The sequence below is a fragment of the Morone saxatilis genome, unplaced genomic scaffold (assembly GCF_004916995.1).
Source record: "Morone saxatilis isolate NCDOM2014 unplaced genomic scaffold, NCSU_SB_2.0 Contig21, whole genome shotgun sequence".
NCBI lineage: Eukaryota > Metazoa > Chordata > Actinopteri > Moronidae > Morone > Morone saxatilis.
This window is the reverse complement of record NW_023339774.1, coordinates 9,542,181-9,558,175: the sequence shown is the minus strand read 5'-3', so window position 1 is coordinate 9,558,175 and position 15,995 is coordinate 9,542,181. Positions and strand designations below refer to the sequence as shown.

The following is a 15,995-nucleotide window of genomic DNA, read 5'->3' as shown; positions in this document are numbered from 1 at the left end:
GTTCGAGATGGCTCAGTCTGAAACTCAGCTTTGTTTGCAATACACGCATAATGATGTGTGAAAATGCACTAAGCTATGTGCAATGATCGACCCAGACAGCTTTACTTCAAACACTGGAATCCACTAATAGCTCTAACAAAATTTTGATGTCCCCTCCCCTCCTGGTAAAAGTTTCAAAACAATTTTTTTCATGGGAAGACCTTACCTGCCATTTAGCGCTCAAATTAATATGAAAACACAAATCGTTATCAATCTACACATTTCACAACCAACCTATAATGCCTATTATGTCCACCTTCAAACACAACCTTCATTTGGCATCCATGAAAAAGCTACTTAACCTCCCACTTTTCTATAGCAATACATACTTCCTACGGGCAGTGCACTATTATTTAAGATTGGTTGTGTATGCATGGACAAAAGTTAGTGTGGTTGAACATTTAAGCCCTTTTTATAGCATAATTTATTGATTTTTCATGCCCAATTGGGAGCAGCTGGAACAAACTCATATTGACATATTATCACAATATAAATTTGTTATGGGGAACAAGCAAACACTTGCCTATTTACACACTCAGCAGCTGCAGTGCAACATTAGTATTCACTTGAAGTCGTGTTTCCAGCCACCTGGTGAATTTAAGTTCAATATTCACTCTCTCTTGAGCTTTGGTTTGGTCTCCACCAATTCTTAAAGCCGTATCTAGCTCACAGTTGTTAAATACTCCACTCCGTTCACCAACTAGTTGGTAACTTTATCAGTTAGCGACTAGCTGCCAAAAAACAAAAACAATGAGCTGAAAGATGCAAAAATGTTCCATAGACGAGGGGAATAGCAGTGTTTGTCACTTTACACTGCACAGTCATTGAACTATATTTTAATATGTTTATTAGTGCAGTTTTTTTTTTTATTATTATTATTTTTTTATTTATTTATTTTTTAATGAACATATGAGGTTGGGTATTTAAATGTATTTTTCCTGTCACTTATTATTATCACATTAGCCTCTATTCGTTTCTGTCATTTCTGTTTTTCTTTTTTTGTTTTGCATGTTAATTGTTTTTTTGTTTTGTTTTTTTGTCCATACTTATACTGTATATGTTATCCTGCACACAAGTCTTAATTAAGGATTATAAATACATTGTCACGAAAAAGTAATTTGAGAAGTCACACTGTGTTTTCGCATAATTTCCAAACTTTGACGAAAATGAACACATACATGATGTTTTGCTATAATATATTATATATTACTAAAGAGTAAAGAACAAAGTGCTAAAATAGGCCCATGGGAACTGTTAAAATAATTAAAAAAGTTTTAATTATGATTGTTTTTATCAGCATGTCATTGCTGAGCTGTGTAGTTGGAGAGCTGCACAAAACATCAGAGATTTTGGTCCGGACCATTCAGCATGATGGGAAAAGGTCTTCACAGACTGGTCCCCCTCAACATTTCCACAGAAGTTCAAGTTGACTTACCTTGGAAGTCATTCCTCCCTCTGCTTTTTCCGCCTCCCTCTTTTCACCTCCCTCTCCAGTGCTACACTCTATTCTCCAGTCTAGTGCCCTCCAATTACCTCTGTGGAGCCACTGGTTTGTTAAGATAAGTAAGGCGGCAGTGGAGATAGGCCTCCAATCTTAAATAAAACACACCAACTGCTGTGTCTCACCTCATTGCTCTCACTGGTGGGGACTTCAGTGCTCCCACCTACAGTACAGCACTACAGGAACAGTCATAAGGCAGGACTAATTTATATTCGGTAGCAGTTTCATAGAGACCACGGTCGTGAATTTACATGACATAAACATTGTGCGATTCCCTGGCCAGACTTTGGAAGTAGTGGGAAATGAATTAAATGTGTGTCTGTGTGGTTTTAGCTTATTTGTATTTGCGCCTCTGTACCCACTCTCCTCTCTCTGTCAGTTCTTTCTAAAACTTTCTTATTCATTTGCCATGGGGCTTTACGTGGAAAAACCTCATCTAGTGCAAGTCTGGAGAAAGTTAAATCCAAATCACTAGACGACAGTTAAGTCCCAACTAGTCCAGTGATTCTAAAGTGATTTTGAATTTTTTAAAATCACTTCTTTGCCCAATATCAAGATATTTGTAGAGTGCTGGCCTGGCAGAAAGAAAGGAACGCCGCCTGTTTTGGGGCCGGGTTCAAACCCATCATTCACCTTTCCACTTTCTCTTTTTTCTTGTCTTGTCTTGTCTAGGTGTCGGAGCGATGTGACTATTTGTATGTAAACGGGAAAGAGACGAGAGGGAAGAGCAGGGTGATGCTCAACTTCACTTACGGGTTCCTGAGTGCCCAGCTGGAGATGAGTGTATGGATACCCCGCCTGCCCTTGCTCATTAATGTGACCGACCCCGAGCTCAGCCAGATCAAAGGCTGGAGGGTCCCTGTTACTACAGGCAACAGGAGGTAAGGCCGGACCAGTTCTGTGTCAAACAGTCACATTGCTGTACAACAAGTTGCCAGAGGTCCCATTAGCTTCTGAGGTGAAATTTCAAACTGTTAATTGAGAACAGCCACACTGCGCACTGCTGTTATACAGTATGGGTCAGATGAAGCACTGGGGGGCTTGAAAATGTTTTTAATATATTTGTAACCTTAATATTTAAAAGCAAAGGTGGTACAAAGTAATTCCAAGTTCTAAACTTTGCGTTTTGAGTCCTAAACAGGTAATTATGTACCTAACGTTACTGCTTGCCACAGAGAGCTTAATTAGACATGATTGATTGTTTATTGATTTTAAAAGACAACAATATTAACTGCGATGAGGCCTTCTTGATTTCATTTTACAAAATTAACTAAATAACTATTAGCTCTTAGCTAACATTAGGCTACGCTATAGCTGGCCAAAAAACGTCAGTGCTAGCCTAGTCCATTAACTAGTCTTTGTTAAACCGAAAATGTTAACATATTTGGAAGTTGCCACGTTTCCATGTACGTTTTTTGTGCTGAATGTTTTTTCTTGAACAGTCTTCGATGATCCGAGGTATCATCTGTTGTTCGTGTAAAAGTTTGAGTTGTCAGAAAAATTAAGCGTTCATTTGCTGCACCCTTTATTACAATATAATTTTGTTATATCATTTTGAATCTTTAGACATCAAGTAATTCCAAGTCAAAAGGTTAAAGTCATGTTGTTTGTGTCCACGCCTCTGGTTAAAGAGCTTAATGTAAGAATGTATACAAGAGATTCCTAAACTTACACTCCTCTTCTAGACATTTCTGTTGTGTTATTTCCTGTCAAATGAAATGTATTTAAGTGGTGTTTTCATACGTAAGCAACCAATCACTGCGTTATGCAGCTGATCCTCTAGAGATATTAAGAAGGAGAAAGCATCAGCTGCAACACATGTACACTGAGTTACCCATGCAAGACATCTTACTGTGCCTTTGTGAAGTTTATAATAATCAGTTTTTGTTGACACAGTGTCAGAAAGATGTGGATTCAGCTGTATGGTAATTTTTGCGTCTGTTGTTAGTGGTGGTGTTGAATTAGATTACAGCATTATTGAGACATTTCTAATATCCGTCTCTATATTGTATATGTACAGTCATAAAAACCTCACATCTGTGTTTGGTGCATTAGTGGATAGGGTACTATAGAGGCAACACAGTTGCCCTGAAGATAAAGGTTAGTGAAATTTCACTCAATACTTACAGTAAAGTCATTATTTTTTACTCAATACTAATGATAATGGCTGATGGTCTGTTAGTTTTCTCTAGGGTAAAAACTCTTTGGGGCTTTCATTTCCCCAAACATTCAATACTCGGCTCCAGACACAAACAGATACTAGGTCAGAAATGTGGAATGCTTATGGTGATTGTAATGGCTAGGCTCATGATAAGAAAGAAAAGAAACAAATATTCTGTGCCATTCCTGTGTTACTGCAGAAAAACAACTTGAATTGGTAGCATCATACACAAAACTTTTCATCATTTATGAAACATCCTCACCCCATTGCTTTCTTTGTTGTGTGTGTGAGTGTGTGTGTGTGTGTGTGTGTGTGTGGGTGGGTGTGTGTGTGTAAAGCTGTAAAAGAGTATAATTTAAGTGAAAGTTTTTTATTTTATTATTGTCTCGAAATAGATTGAAATGCATCTACACTTGCAATCAGTTAACACTGCTAGAGTTTAATTAACACTAATTATAATATCGTATTCGTTGATGTTAATAAGCAGCCTGGCAACACCATAGAAGACATGATGGCTCAAGGGTCATCAAAGAAGGAACAGAAACGTTGAGTTACCATGGCAAAGAGACTCTACATAAAAACTTAAAACTTTTGTGTTCAAGTGTTATTGGAAAGTAAGATTTTGAAAAAGAACAAAAAGGCTATTAGAAAAATCACTGATGCTGCAAATTATTTTATTTTAAAATAATCATATTTCGAATCAAGACAAATATAAGACAAAATCTAAGATATAATTTGAAATACATCCAGTTTATTGTCTGCAGGTGTGAGGCCGGTACACTATTAATAACCATGAGTTAGACAAAAGGATTGAGGAACGAGTTAGTTCGCTGTGTGATGTTGAGTAACACTTGTTTAATTCAAGCCGCATTTCCAACGCATGTTAAGTTCTGACCCTAGGCTATATAATAATGATGTTTATTTGGACTGTAGCTCTCGACAATAGCTTTCACCCTGCGGTATAAAAGCAGATCCACCAGCCCTCCAGCACACCTGTGGTGCAGCACGTGGCAGACCAGCTTTGCTTATGATAATTATATGATCATTGCTGAGGGGTTTGAGGATAGTTCACAGCTTAACCTCTACCGCCCACAAACAAACCAGCCGGCTGTGGGATCCTTGTTAATTTAACTTAAATTCATTTAGAGGAAAGGTCACTCAGCAAATGTTTTATGCCCCTACAGCATCAACAATCACACTGCTGGTCTCCAGTATTGTTCTTGAGTTCATTGTCTCTCTGCTGGCCAATAGAAATTACATTTAGGGGTTCACACCACAGATTATCAGCCTAACATGTTTTGTAGTGTATTTGTTTACAATTTAAATAAGGAGAGTTCAACACTCATAATATTAGAATAAGTCTCATTTTACTGAATAATTTAGCCATTTGGTTAAAGCTTAGTAAAAGAAAATGCATTTAGACCTACTGCTACCCAGAACTAATTTATTTTGCAGCAGGTTCTTAAAATTCACATTTCACAGAATTTACACTTACAGTGTATATTCATCTGTAAAAAAACAAAACAAAAAAACAACAATACTGCATGCAATAATTTTTATTCATTCAAGCTACAGTTAGAAGGTGGTTATCTTAGCTTAATTTAGCATAAAGACTGTATGCCGGGGAGATAGATAACATGTATCTGTTCTAAAGTGAAAAAATTGGATCATGTGTTGGTCTATTTCATGCCTGGCCAATAAATAATTCCTCGTAAAACCACAACTTGTCATTTATACACTTTTGTGTTTGTATGGTTAAACAAAGAATATATAACATGCTGATTAGTGTGCTGGTAGGCAAATTGTGTCACCTTTCTTACAGAGACCAGAGTAGCTGTTGCACCATGCTTCCAGTCTTTATGCTAAGCTATGCAACTTATTGTGTCTGATTACCTTTGTGTGTCAGGTCGACATGGGACAGTGAGGAAGAGGAGGAGATGAGGAAGGGCAGGGGTTGCATGCTGCAGTACCAGCACTCTGCACTCAGGGTGCAGACACACTTCATCGCCCAGGCTGATGCTGAGGTGCTGCCTGACCCGCTAACTGGGGTAGAGCCTGTTGAGTACTTCATGGGTCCTGACTGGCAGGTAAAAACATTTATCAGTCCTAACTGAAACTGACATACCAGAAATGACTAGCGGGATTTAGGTTATTCAGTCTAGAACTAGATTGGTCAGACAGTAAATGGAAGTCTCATGTTCCAAAAGTTACAACAGCTAGCTAGACACAAAATTAGTCAAATGATAATATAACATCATTTTTTGCAGGACTAAAAATATATATTTTTTCTCTTTTGATTGACAGGTGGATGTGACCAATCTTGTACGCCATTCTCTGAAAGTGGCAGATCCTGATGTAGCCAGGGTGCAGGATGGTGTGGTGCTGCAGGGACGTGCTGTGGGCACTACTATTGTACAGGTGAGCCATGATATATGTGTGTGTATGTGTGGTTTCAGCAGTTGCAATGCATACCAGAATCATGTATATACATATACATATATGTGCAATTTGGATGAGGATTTACTTGTGGCAGGTGCTGTCTCCTCTGACGTCGTTGGTCCTGGCTGAGAGGAGCATCAGGGTGGTGGATGACAAAGTGAGTGTGACAGAGCTGGGGGTGCAGTTGGTATCTGGACTCTCTCTGTCCCTGCAGCTCAGCTCAGGGAGCAACAAGGCTATCGTCGCCACGGCAACCACACGGGAGATGATCACGCAGCTCAAACAGGTAAGTAACTGGAAAATTGTAACATCTAAAGCATAAAAGTGTTGGGTACAGCTCAGCTGTTCGTGATGGTACTTGTCTCTTGTTATGCCTGTTAGTTTTACAGTCACTTATTTTTAGCCTTGTCACATAAAAGTGAGTGAAGGACCATTCAGCAGAATGTGAAAGTCTTTTTTGGACAAGAAATAAACACAAGCAGTGAACAATAATAATACGTAATAATAAACACTAAATTCAGTGTGGGATTTTTAAAAATGTGTTTGCTTATTGTGGGATTATTTATGATGAAGAGTAAATCATAGAGTTTCTCTTTTATTCCTATTTTGAATCAGTGAAAATTGTATTGATTTGTCATGTAATGCAGAACCACACATTTTGTATATGATTAGTCAATTTCCAAAGTAACCATAGAAAGATAACATCGAAACAAAATAAATAAAATGTATTCTTAAATTCAACAGTCCTAATTTTCCTTCAATGGAAGAATACACAAAACGCCCACATTCTTAAAATCACAAACTCCCTCTCGCCTTATAACTCCTTACAACTTACGTATTGGAAATATCTGATTCACTGCAATGAGAACACCTGTCACTATTAGCCCCATTAACAAGGTTGCATGAGAGAGTTTACCTAAGAGCACAAACACAAGTTCTAAATCAAGACTGCTATAAGCTCTGATTAAATATCAAAGGTGAGAGCCCACAGTGTGTTTTTGTCTGTATTTATTCTGTGTAATTATTTATTGGCTCTTTAACAAGAAAGCTCTTTCCCTGTTGTAGTGATCTGCTACCATTGCAGCTATGCTATATGAGCAAAGTCTCACATCAATAAACATTTTATTGTTTTTCTTTTTTGAATATGTAGGCACTTAATAAGCAACCCTTGGCATTCATCTATGACTTCCACTGACAAGGTTCCTCCTTTTATTACGTACACCAGCATAAATAAAATCACATTCCTTAAAGACCTGCATTTTAAGACCAACATACTTCTTGCACTGTTAGCAGATTAAGAAAAAAAGATTTGTAGCTACTCTTTGATTTTCCCACATGCGAATCAAACCTTGTACGTAAGACTTATGTATTGATCTTTGTCTTTAGATTTAGGATTTAGCACTTAATCATAGTCTTGCTGAAGCCAAAGGAATTGCCTACATTGCAGCTGCAGTTAGCCCTTCTTAACTGATTAATTGATTTGATTGATCCTAATGTTGATTTAATTAGATTGGATCCTAAATCTACTGGGTTATATACGTGTGCCTGGAGAGTGCATTGTCAGGACCATTGTGACCAGCAGGGAGTCAAATTCCTTGCATCATACTGTATTTAAGCATCAGTACTTGTACTACTACCACGTCAAGTGTTTTACAGGACATCTGTTGGGAAAGAATAGATGGAAGGCACTACTGTGCGTAGCACAGAAGCATTTTAGCAAACATTTTGATATGTTAGGATTCAGTGGATACAAGTAATGGAACGTAATCATGCAAGGAATCAAAAGGTTGTAAAAGTGGGAAAGGATCCCTCCCTTGTTGCTTGGAGAGGTGGTTGGAGTTTTCCTTGTTTATTTTATAGGAATATGGAGGTCAATTTTGGCATCTCATTGTTATGGTCTCTGTATGCCAAGTCTTAAGTTTATTTATTTAATCTTCTTCAGTAAAATACTGCCAACTAGTGACACAGAGTGCAAATCTAAAATTTCTGTAAAGTAAAGTTTCGCGGCCAGTGCTGCAGGTTATGCACATTTTCTGGCCCCTGGACATTTTCTTCTGTATGTTGAAGCAATCGAAGTGCCTCACTAGTCTTTATTCATCCATTGTCATGGTGGAAAGTAATTGATCATTTTAGACATTATTACAACTGCTGTTTCTTCAGTTAGCATAAAGCATGGGTTACTGCACTGCACTTAATCTTCCACAGCTTGTCAGAGATGAGGACATAATAGAACGGTCTCTACTCAGTACCGAACATGGAAGAAGAAAATAAGCCTGAAGACAGAAATAGAGGATTTAGAAATTCGATCTGTATGCTCAAGTTCATCACAATCATCCTGTTGATCAAAAGTAAGCATGGCTCTAGCTATAGCACGAGCAAAAGCAAAGACAGCCAGAGCGGCTTTCTCACAAAAAGAAATAGATATCAAAGTACTGAGAGTGGAGATTAGTGCATAGCTAAAAGTACTAAAGCAAGAAAAGAAAAAAGGAAGCAATATTTGCTTAGGCTATGGCATTAGAGGCAGCATTTGAAGCTGAAGACTCACCTGGCAAACTTAAAGCTTCTCCCACTTAGCAAAGGCAGCATGAGCTGACTATAAACAGCACCCTGCTAACATTAGTCTGGGTGAACAGCTGGCCCAAAAAAAGGAAGATACGAGACCCTCCTCATAGAAGTAGTTCAGAAGCCTTCTACCACAACTTCATAGACAAACTCAACACAGTCTATCTCCTACTGTCTACTATGACTTTTCATCTCCCAGGATCAACGTTGGACAGAGATATAGTAGAACAAAACACAGATATCAGTATAGCCCTAACATCAATAGAACAGATTGGTCAAACGGCTAAGGTGGCCACAGCAACCCTTCTGCCACAGCTGACCTAGCTAAGTTCCTCACCAAGAGCTAGCTCATCACCACAGGTCTAACAAAGATTGATCATTATCATTTTCCAGTACTATTAAAGGTTTGGACTTAACTGCAGCGGAGGAGTTTGACCTGCTTGTGAAGTGGTTGGGGAAAGAATCCTCAGAGCATGCACGTCAGATCAAATCTGTCCACATCAAACACCCAGTAGCTCTGCTGAAAATGACTTGGGAACGGCTAAAGCAAAGCTATGGGACACCTGAAGCTATCGAAAGGGCTATTTTTGACAAGATTGGAGAACTTTCAAAAAATAGCCAACAGAGACCCACAGAAGTTTCGGGACCTAGCAGACCTGCTACTGGAGCTTAAGGCAGCGAAACAAGATGACTTCCTCCCAGATTATTTTACCTGGGCACAGATAGAGGTATCCATCCTATCATCGAAAAACGTCCATACAACCTCCAGGACAGATGGACATCCTATAGTGCAAGATACAAAGAAGTAATTTAATTAATCGATGAAGCAAAGGCTCTAAATTACCAGAGTTTCATCCTTCCTTCATCCAGTAACACTCCTTTCAGGAGAGAACATCCCAATGTAGGCTATGGTCATATGAAACGCCGGGTGATGGATTATAGCTGGTAGGAAGAAAAAGGTGCATTCAGAGCACAATTTTTGAATGTGTCACCTGCAGGAAGCTGCGGGGCAAGGTCGAACAGCAGCAGATGTCAGATCTTCTAATAGAAAGGCTGCACACAGCAGCCCCTTTCACTTACATCGGTCTTGAGGTGTTCAGATGTGTTGGGAAGTTTCAGCATGACGCACCCAGGGAGGTCATACAAACAGCAAGAGATGCGCGGTGCTGTTCACTTGTATGTGTTTAAGAGCGGTGCATATTGAGGTTGTCAAACCTTTAAGTTCCTCCAGCTTTATCAATGCACTCAGGAGGTTCTTTTCACTCCGCGGTATATCATAGGTGTTGCACGTCGGATACAGGACAACATGTTCTTTCAAACAAAATCCTCTCAAATTACCTGTGAAGTCCTCATCGGTCTAATGGCCAAGGTGTGCATCATAAATGCCGGACCCCTCATATCAGTGTCATCAAATCTTGAGTCTCCAATTGTACTTAGACCAGCCATGCTGTTGACACAGAAAACAGTCAGTTTCCCTTTCGTGGCAGGACAAAAGGCCCAACTTAAACAAGGTAGACATAGTCCTAATGAAGGATCTTCCAGTCAGGAGGCTTCAGCATAGCATTGAGTATACTCATAGTTGGAGATGAAAGTAGGCACTGATCTCTGTTTGAGTGAGATGTAAAATATGCCTCTTAAGAAAAAATATTTCCTGTCATGTTTGGACTAAAAGAAACTCTGCCCTATACTGTAATGAAGACCACATATACCATAACATTATACATATTATTGTATTTGGTACCTAATAGATATCCTTTTGGAAATGTAAAGATCTGTTGGGGAAATTTGACATTAATAAGCATAGTTAGTTATTAAATTGTTAAACATCCGAATGTGCAAGCAGTGCAGGGTCAGTATTGTAGATTGTTTTCAACTGCTTAAATCCCCAAAAGCACAAAGAAAAAATGATCATGTTAGGTTCCTGCACAGGGAGCAGAAGCATTATATGCACCACAAACAATATCTTTGTAAACCTTCTGTGAAGGTTAAGGGGGGACTATGATATAATATTGTGTTATTAACGTATTCTAAATGTTCATTTTCCAACAAAGACATAATAGGCTTCTACAGAGAGGATTTGAATTAAAAGAATTGCCAAAACACTGCAGAACAGTGCACAACAATGACCTTAAGGATATAATAACATTTGTGTTTTCTCATTGCCTCTCCGAATGTAAACTCATTGTGTTCACAGCCCCCGACCATCATCTGCGGTTACCATGCTGTGCAAGAGAGCGGAAGAGGCAGACAGGGTGCACAGATGATCATTTTAAAAGCTCACTCACACATTTAGCCATGGCAGCTTGCCCATTTTAAACCAGCTCCCCGACCAAGGCATGGGGCAGCAATTAGGCGGTCCATAGTTGTTGGAACGACAGCTCACTTTACCTAGAGTCACTGTGACTGGCCTGGCTCTGTCAATAACAAACTATTAGCACCATGCCAGTGCAGATGACCAGCCAATTGTGTCTGTGATGGCAAGCTGTTAATGTTCTGCTCAGGGCGATTCATAATGTATTTACACCCATAATATAGGTTAGTTCTGTGGCGACACAGGAAATAGGTCATTGTGTATTAATGTGATTGGATTGACTAACTGTGGTCTTAACATGACCCTTGCTGCTGTACTTTTTTGTTATTGTTTAAAGGACTTCTATTATACTCTCTTTATCCACTTTGGTTAAATGATATCATACTATGACTTCATGGGACTGTAATCTATGGTATAACAGCACCCTACTGAGTCTAATAATAAAAAGACGAGCATAGCAATTTAGTGCTATTAACAATCATGGGAATATAGCTCTCACTTTGGAGGGGTGGGTAAAATTAGTGTAGAATGAGATGCAAAATAAAACCAACTTGATAATCGTATTAAAAATAAGATAAAATTGAAAATAGCATACATAGAATGCAACCTGTATCAGGAAAATCCTGACTAGTTAAAGGCTAAAGTGAAGAGATATGTTATATTTTTATTTTAAATTTTTAGCAAGCTGGCTTCCCTGGCATCTACTACGCTGGTTCCCAACCTAGGGGTCGCCAAAGCTTCATGGGAGGTTGTGAGGCGTCCTTGATTTTAATGTTTTTTTTAAATATGCAGTTGGCCCATATTTCAGCATTTCATTCATTTCTGAAAGTAAAGTTTAGATTTTTATTTAACATATATAAACTTAAAAGAGTCTTAGAGGATAAGGGCACGGTCATGAACTGAACACAAGCTTGTACACAGAGCCTTCCCCAACAGCCTCATCCTGCATTAGAAAAGTATGCAGTTAAACTAAAGAGCTAATAGACCAATAGCCAAGTATCAAAGAGAAGAAAATACTGACTGAAAAAAGAAGCCTATTAAGTATGTATGATTGTTAAGAATTAAAATATATACTCAATACAGAGAATTGCATTAAAAGTTCATAAAAATAACAAGAAAACTAATCTCTAAAAACATCCAAATCATTTGTTAGGCACAAACTTCCTGTTGCATTCAGTATTTGGGTTAATTGTACAGTTTATTACTTGTCCTTATTGTTATGCATTACATATTATGTGAAATATTCATAAAATATGTCACTCAGTCAGGGGTGAGCTTACATTAATCGAGTCCAGATCATGAATCTGATCTGAGTTTTTCCGCATCTTTTTGATCTATAAATGGTTTTACTTAGGTATGTTCCCGAGGTGGAAAAATAATTTAGACCTACATATGAACTCTGTATTGCTCACTTATCAATGTCTGTTCTTTCCTTTATTTAGGAAGCAGTGGTCAGCTGCTGGGTTCAGTTCAGCGATGGTGCAGTTGTTCCACTGGAGCTGTTTGACCGCAGTATCTACTCCCTGACAGTCTCTACCCCAGATGAGGGGGTGGCCACAGTCCGCCGCACCCCTCAGTCCACGTTTGTAGTAGCACAAGGTGAAGGTGAAGGCCGGGGGGTGCTGGTGAGAGTGGAGCTGAGGATTTGCGAGGAATGCCAGAAGTCCAAAAGGAAGAGCAAGTTGGCAGTGGGCACGGCGCTCCTCAGCATCAACTTCCAAAGTAGCGCCAGGGTCTTATCAGGAGGTGGTGGTGATGGGGTTGGCACTGACGGAAATGAAGATGGTGGTGCATCAGAAGTGGTAGGTGAGCTTAAAACGACAGTGACAGATATGGATAAATGGTTGTTCAGAACCACAGTACCAGACCAGAGAGAGACGACCCTGGCACAAACTACGACCTCAACCACATTTTCAACAAAATACATGCAGCCACATGGCTTGTGGATTGGGACTACAACCAAATCTACAAGAGGTACCACATATACTGTCATTTCCCCGACTGCTACTACAACTCTGAGCAAACCGAGCATACCAGTAAATACACCACTGAGCACAGCTAGACCTATAGCTACAACAGTGGGTCTAGTTAGTCAAGGAGAAGGGCAGAAGAGAAGCTATGGGAACATGCTCGACAACCCTAATTCCCCCTCCAACAAAGACATTCCTAAAGCAGAAGTAACACCCAAGAAAGAGCCTCCTAAATCCAAAACTCCAAAAGTAATCGAGAGCGACCTCATTAGGACATTCAGAGCCATGTCAGACTTGGAAATTGGCATGTATGCCTTAGTGGGGGTCTCTTGTGTAGCTATCTTGGCTTTTTTGCTCAACTGTGTTTCGTATAACCTCTGTTTCCGGAATCACAAGACCCCCATACAGGCAGGCCCAGTACCCAGCGGGGACCCAAAGGATCACAAGCATGACTGGGTGTGGCTGGGGAGCAACAATCATAACACTCCCGCCCCAGGTGACCCAGCTCAAGTGTCCACGCTAAAACGTGAGGCTCATCGCCCTCTGGAGTCCCGTCACTCCATGGATTCCATTGGCCACCGCAGCATGGAGAACACCCTGCCCACCGTGAGTGCCACCGCCGTCCCCGAAAGAACTGCCACCTTGGGCCGCAGCAGGACCAGCTCCCAGCAGCAGCAGTTTCAGGGAAAGGCAATCGACCCCATGGCGAACCGTTCAGCCACCTTGCTGGCCAGGCCACATCGCAGCGAGCCGCTTCATTCCCCCACCAGTAAGCGGAACCAGGTCCAGTTCACCACCTTCACTACACTCGACATCAAGCACTTGGCTGCACTAAAGAAGAATGGTGTGGACTTAAACTGGGCCAACCAGCAGGCGCAGCAACACCATGCCCCTGCCGAGCCTCAGACACCTTTACCTGAGATGCCGTGGCCTGTAGTCAAACCTCTAGGAGAGCCCCAGTGAGTTTGTCGGGGTGTGTGTGTGTGTATGTATGAGTATGACTAAGTAAGAGAGAGAGAGGTAAAAAAGCATAATCTGGTGTAGAATGACTAAAAGAAAAGCAGCTGGCTTTAGTTTTTTTTTAATAAAAGATGAATCACTTTAGGTGATGTGTTTATTGAGATTAGATAAAGGACATTTTATATTAAAAAGTATGTGCTCAGTGAAAGCCTGTAAATAGATTATGTAATGGTGTACCCATGAAGAGCAACATAAGAGATACTGTGTTAATTTTTTTGAGATTCAAAGCGATTAGCATGATTTTATCCTCTAAATGCAAGATTCTTGTATTTGAAAAAGATGTGCTATCCAGATCTGATGTTGTAAATATACATATATCTATACTAATACTTATTTCTACATTTGAAAGCAAATGCATTTTCATTTCCTTTTTCTTTTGTACGATTCTGTTGCTCCTGTAGAAACGGCTCCACATATTGCTAGTTGTCAGGGTAAATGCAGTACGGGAGGGATTATTTCTTGTAAGTAATTCTATTCTTTTCCAGCCTTTTGTACTCTTTTTTTCTAGGATTCCTCCAGTGAATACCTGAAGAGTCTGTGCAATTTGTCAGAGAATATGCAACATTTATCAAGTTATTTTGAGCAATCTGTCACTGTAGTCTTCACCGGATATTTATTCAAATCAAATGCATGCTATGCAAATATAGTCTGTGCAGAGTTTGAAGTGGACATTGTTTCTGAATTTTTCAACTTACTTACCTTGGGCTTCAGGCGTCTCCTGTGGGCCTGGTTCTACAATTTGTAAAAATGTCTAATCTTGGTCTCTTGACACAGAGAAATACATATTCAACTATATTCAAGATTTTTCATCTGTGAAGAAAAATGATGCCTTTTCTATGTAACATCCTCTTATTTTTAAACCAAAATGTGACGTGTATTTCCTATGAGATCCTATCAATAAAGAACAAATGGATACATTTGTCATAGTTTAATACCGGTTTAATTCAATCATTGTTTTTAAAGCCTTTAAAATAGTAAAGTATCATTCATAGGGAAGCACTGTGAATGGTTTGGATTATAGGCTAAAGCTCTGCTATGAATCAGAGGGATTTAATTATGTTTAATCACTATTGAATGTGACTTAAGGCTGATGTCATTCAGCGAAACGTCATCCTGACAGATACATATTTGATGTGCCTGCCAATACTGAGATTCTGTGCTGCTGCAGAAAGCAAGAGAGGGATGGGAAAAGAGAAAGTGATTCCCATTTTGCGTATTGTGACAGTGTCCCCCAAAGAATTAATGGTATTTTATCAATGCTGGAGGCTTGCATATGATAACTCACGGCTCATTTGTCTCTTTTTCTTCATCCTCCTTTCTGTGTCTCTGAGGTGACCAGCGCTACACTTCTCAAAATTACATTCTCGGAGCTGTGATGCATAAACAGCGTTCCCAGCTTAAAAAAGCCCAGATAATCTGATGCCCTGCACCTCAGGAATTGGCAGCTGTGGATATGACAGCAAACATCGTCGCTCCCGCTGCACGACAGCATCGGGTGGATTTAAAGTGTTGATAAAAGCAGTTTTAATAACTTTCTCCCAAATTCTCTACCTACAGGCCCGGGCGTTTTTGTATGTGTACAAACTCTCTCCCCTTTCCAGTTGATTTATCTGTCCAGCAGCCAGGAAAAGTAAACAAACTCCCCTCGGAGATAAGCAGTGATTCAAAGCTGTCTCTGCGGTGCATCATGGTCCGGCATCTTTGATTGCGGACCTGCTCTATCATATAGGACACAGAATTCAGAACTCAAACATTCTGACACAGTTATGATTAAGCTATAAAAGCTGCACAGTTTGTATGACAACAATGGAGAAACAAAAATCCTGTAGCCTATTCCTCATCCCTTGCTCCCCCATGTATAAACTGAAAACAAAAGAAATGCTGTCTATGTGAAGTATTTGGCTTCATCACAATTCTGGGAGGGAAATGCAGTTAATCATGTTCATCATGCAAGCTTTGGCTGCAATTGGAGTTTGTCTTGAGTGGCTGGGA

At 39.7% G+C, this 15,995-nt stretch overlaps 1 protein-coding gene across 1 annotated transcript in view; it reads left to right on the top strand.

Moving 5' to 3' along the window:
* Window positions 1-14,850, top strand: part of si:dkey-1d7.3 (transmembrane protein 132D) — a 49,424-nt gene extending 34,574 nt beyond the window's left edge. The window contains exons 6-10 of the mRNA XM_035667503.1: window positions 2,213-2,421; window positions 5,608-5,788; window positions 6,006-6,119; window positions 6,235-6,426; window positions 12,456-14,850. Of these exons, the coding sequence (XP_035523396.1) occupies window positions 2,213-2,421; window positions 5,608-5,788; window positions 6,006-6,119; window positions 6,235-6,426; window positions 12,456-13,946 (2,187 nt within the window). The 3' untranslated portion in view covers window positions 13,947-14,850. The remainder of the gene's footprint in view (window positions 1-2,212; window positions 2,422-5,607; window positions 5,789-6,005; window positions 6,120-6,234; window positions 6,427-12,455) is intronic.
* The last annotated feature ends 1,145 nt before the right edge of the window (window positions 14,851-15,995 follow it).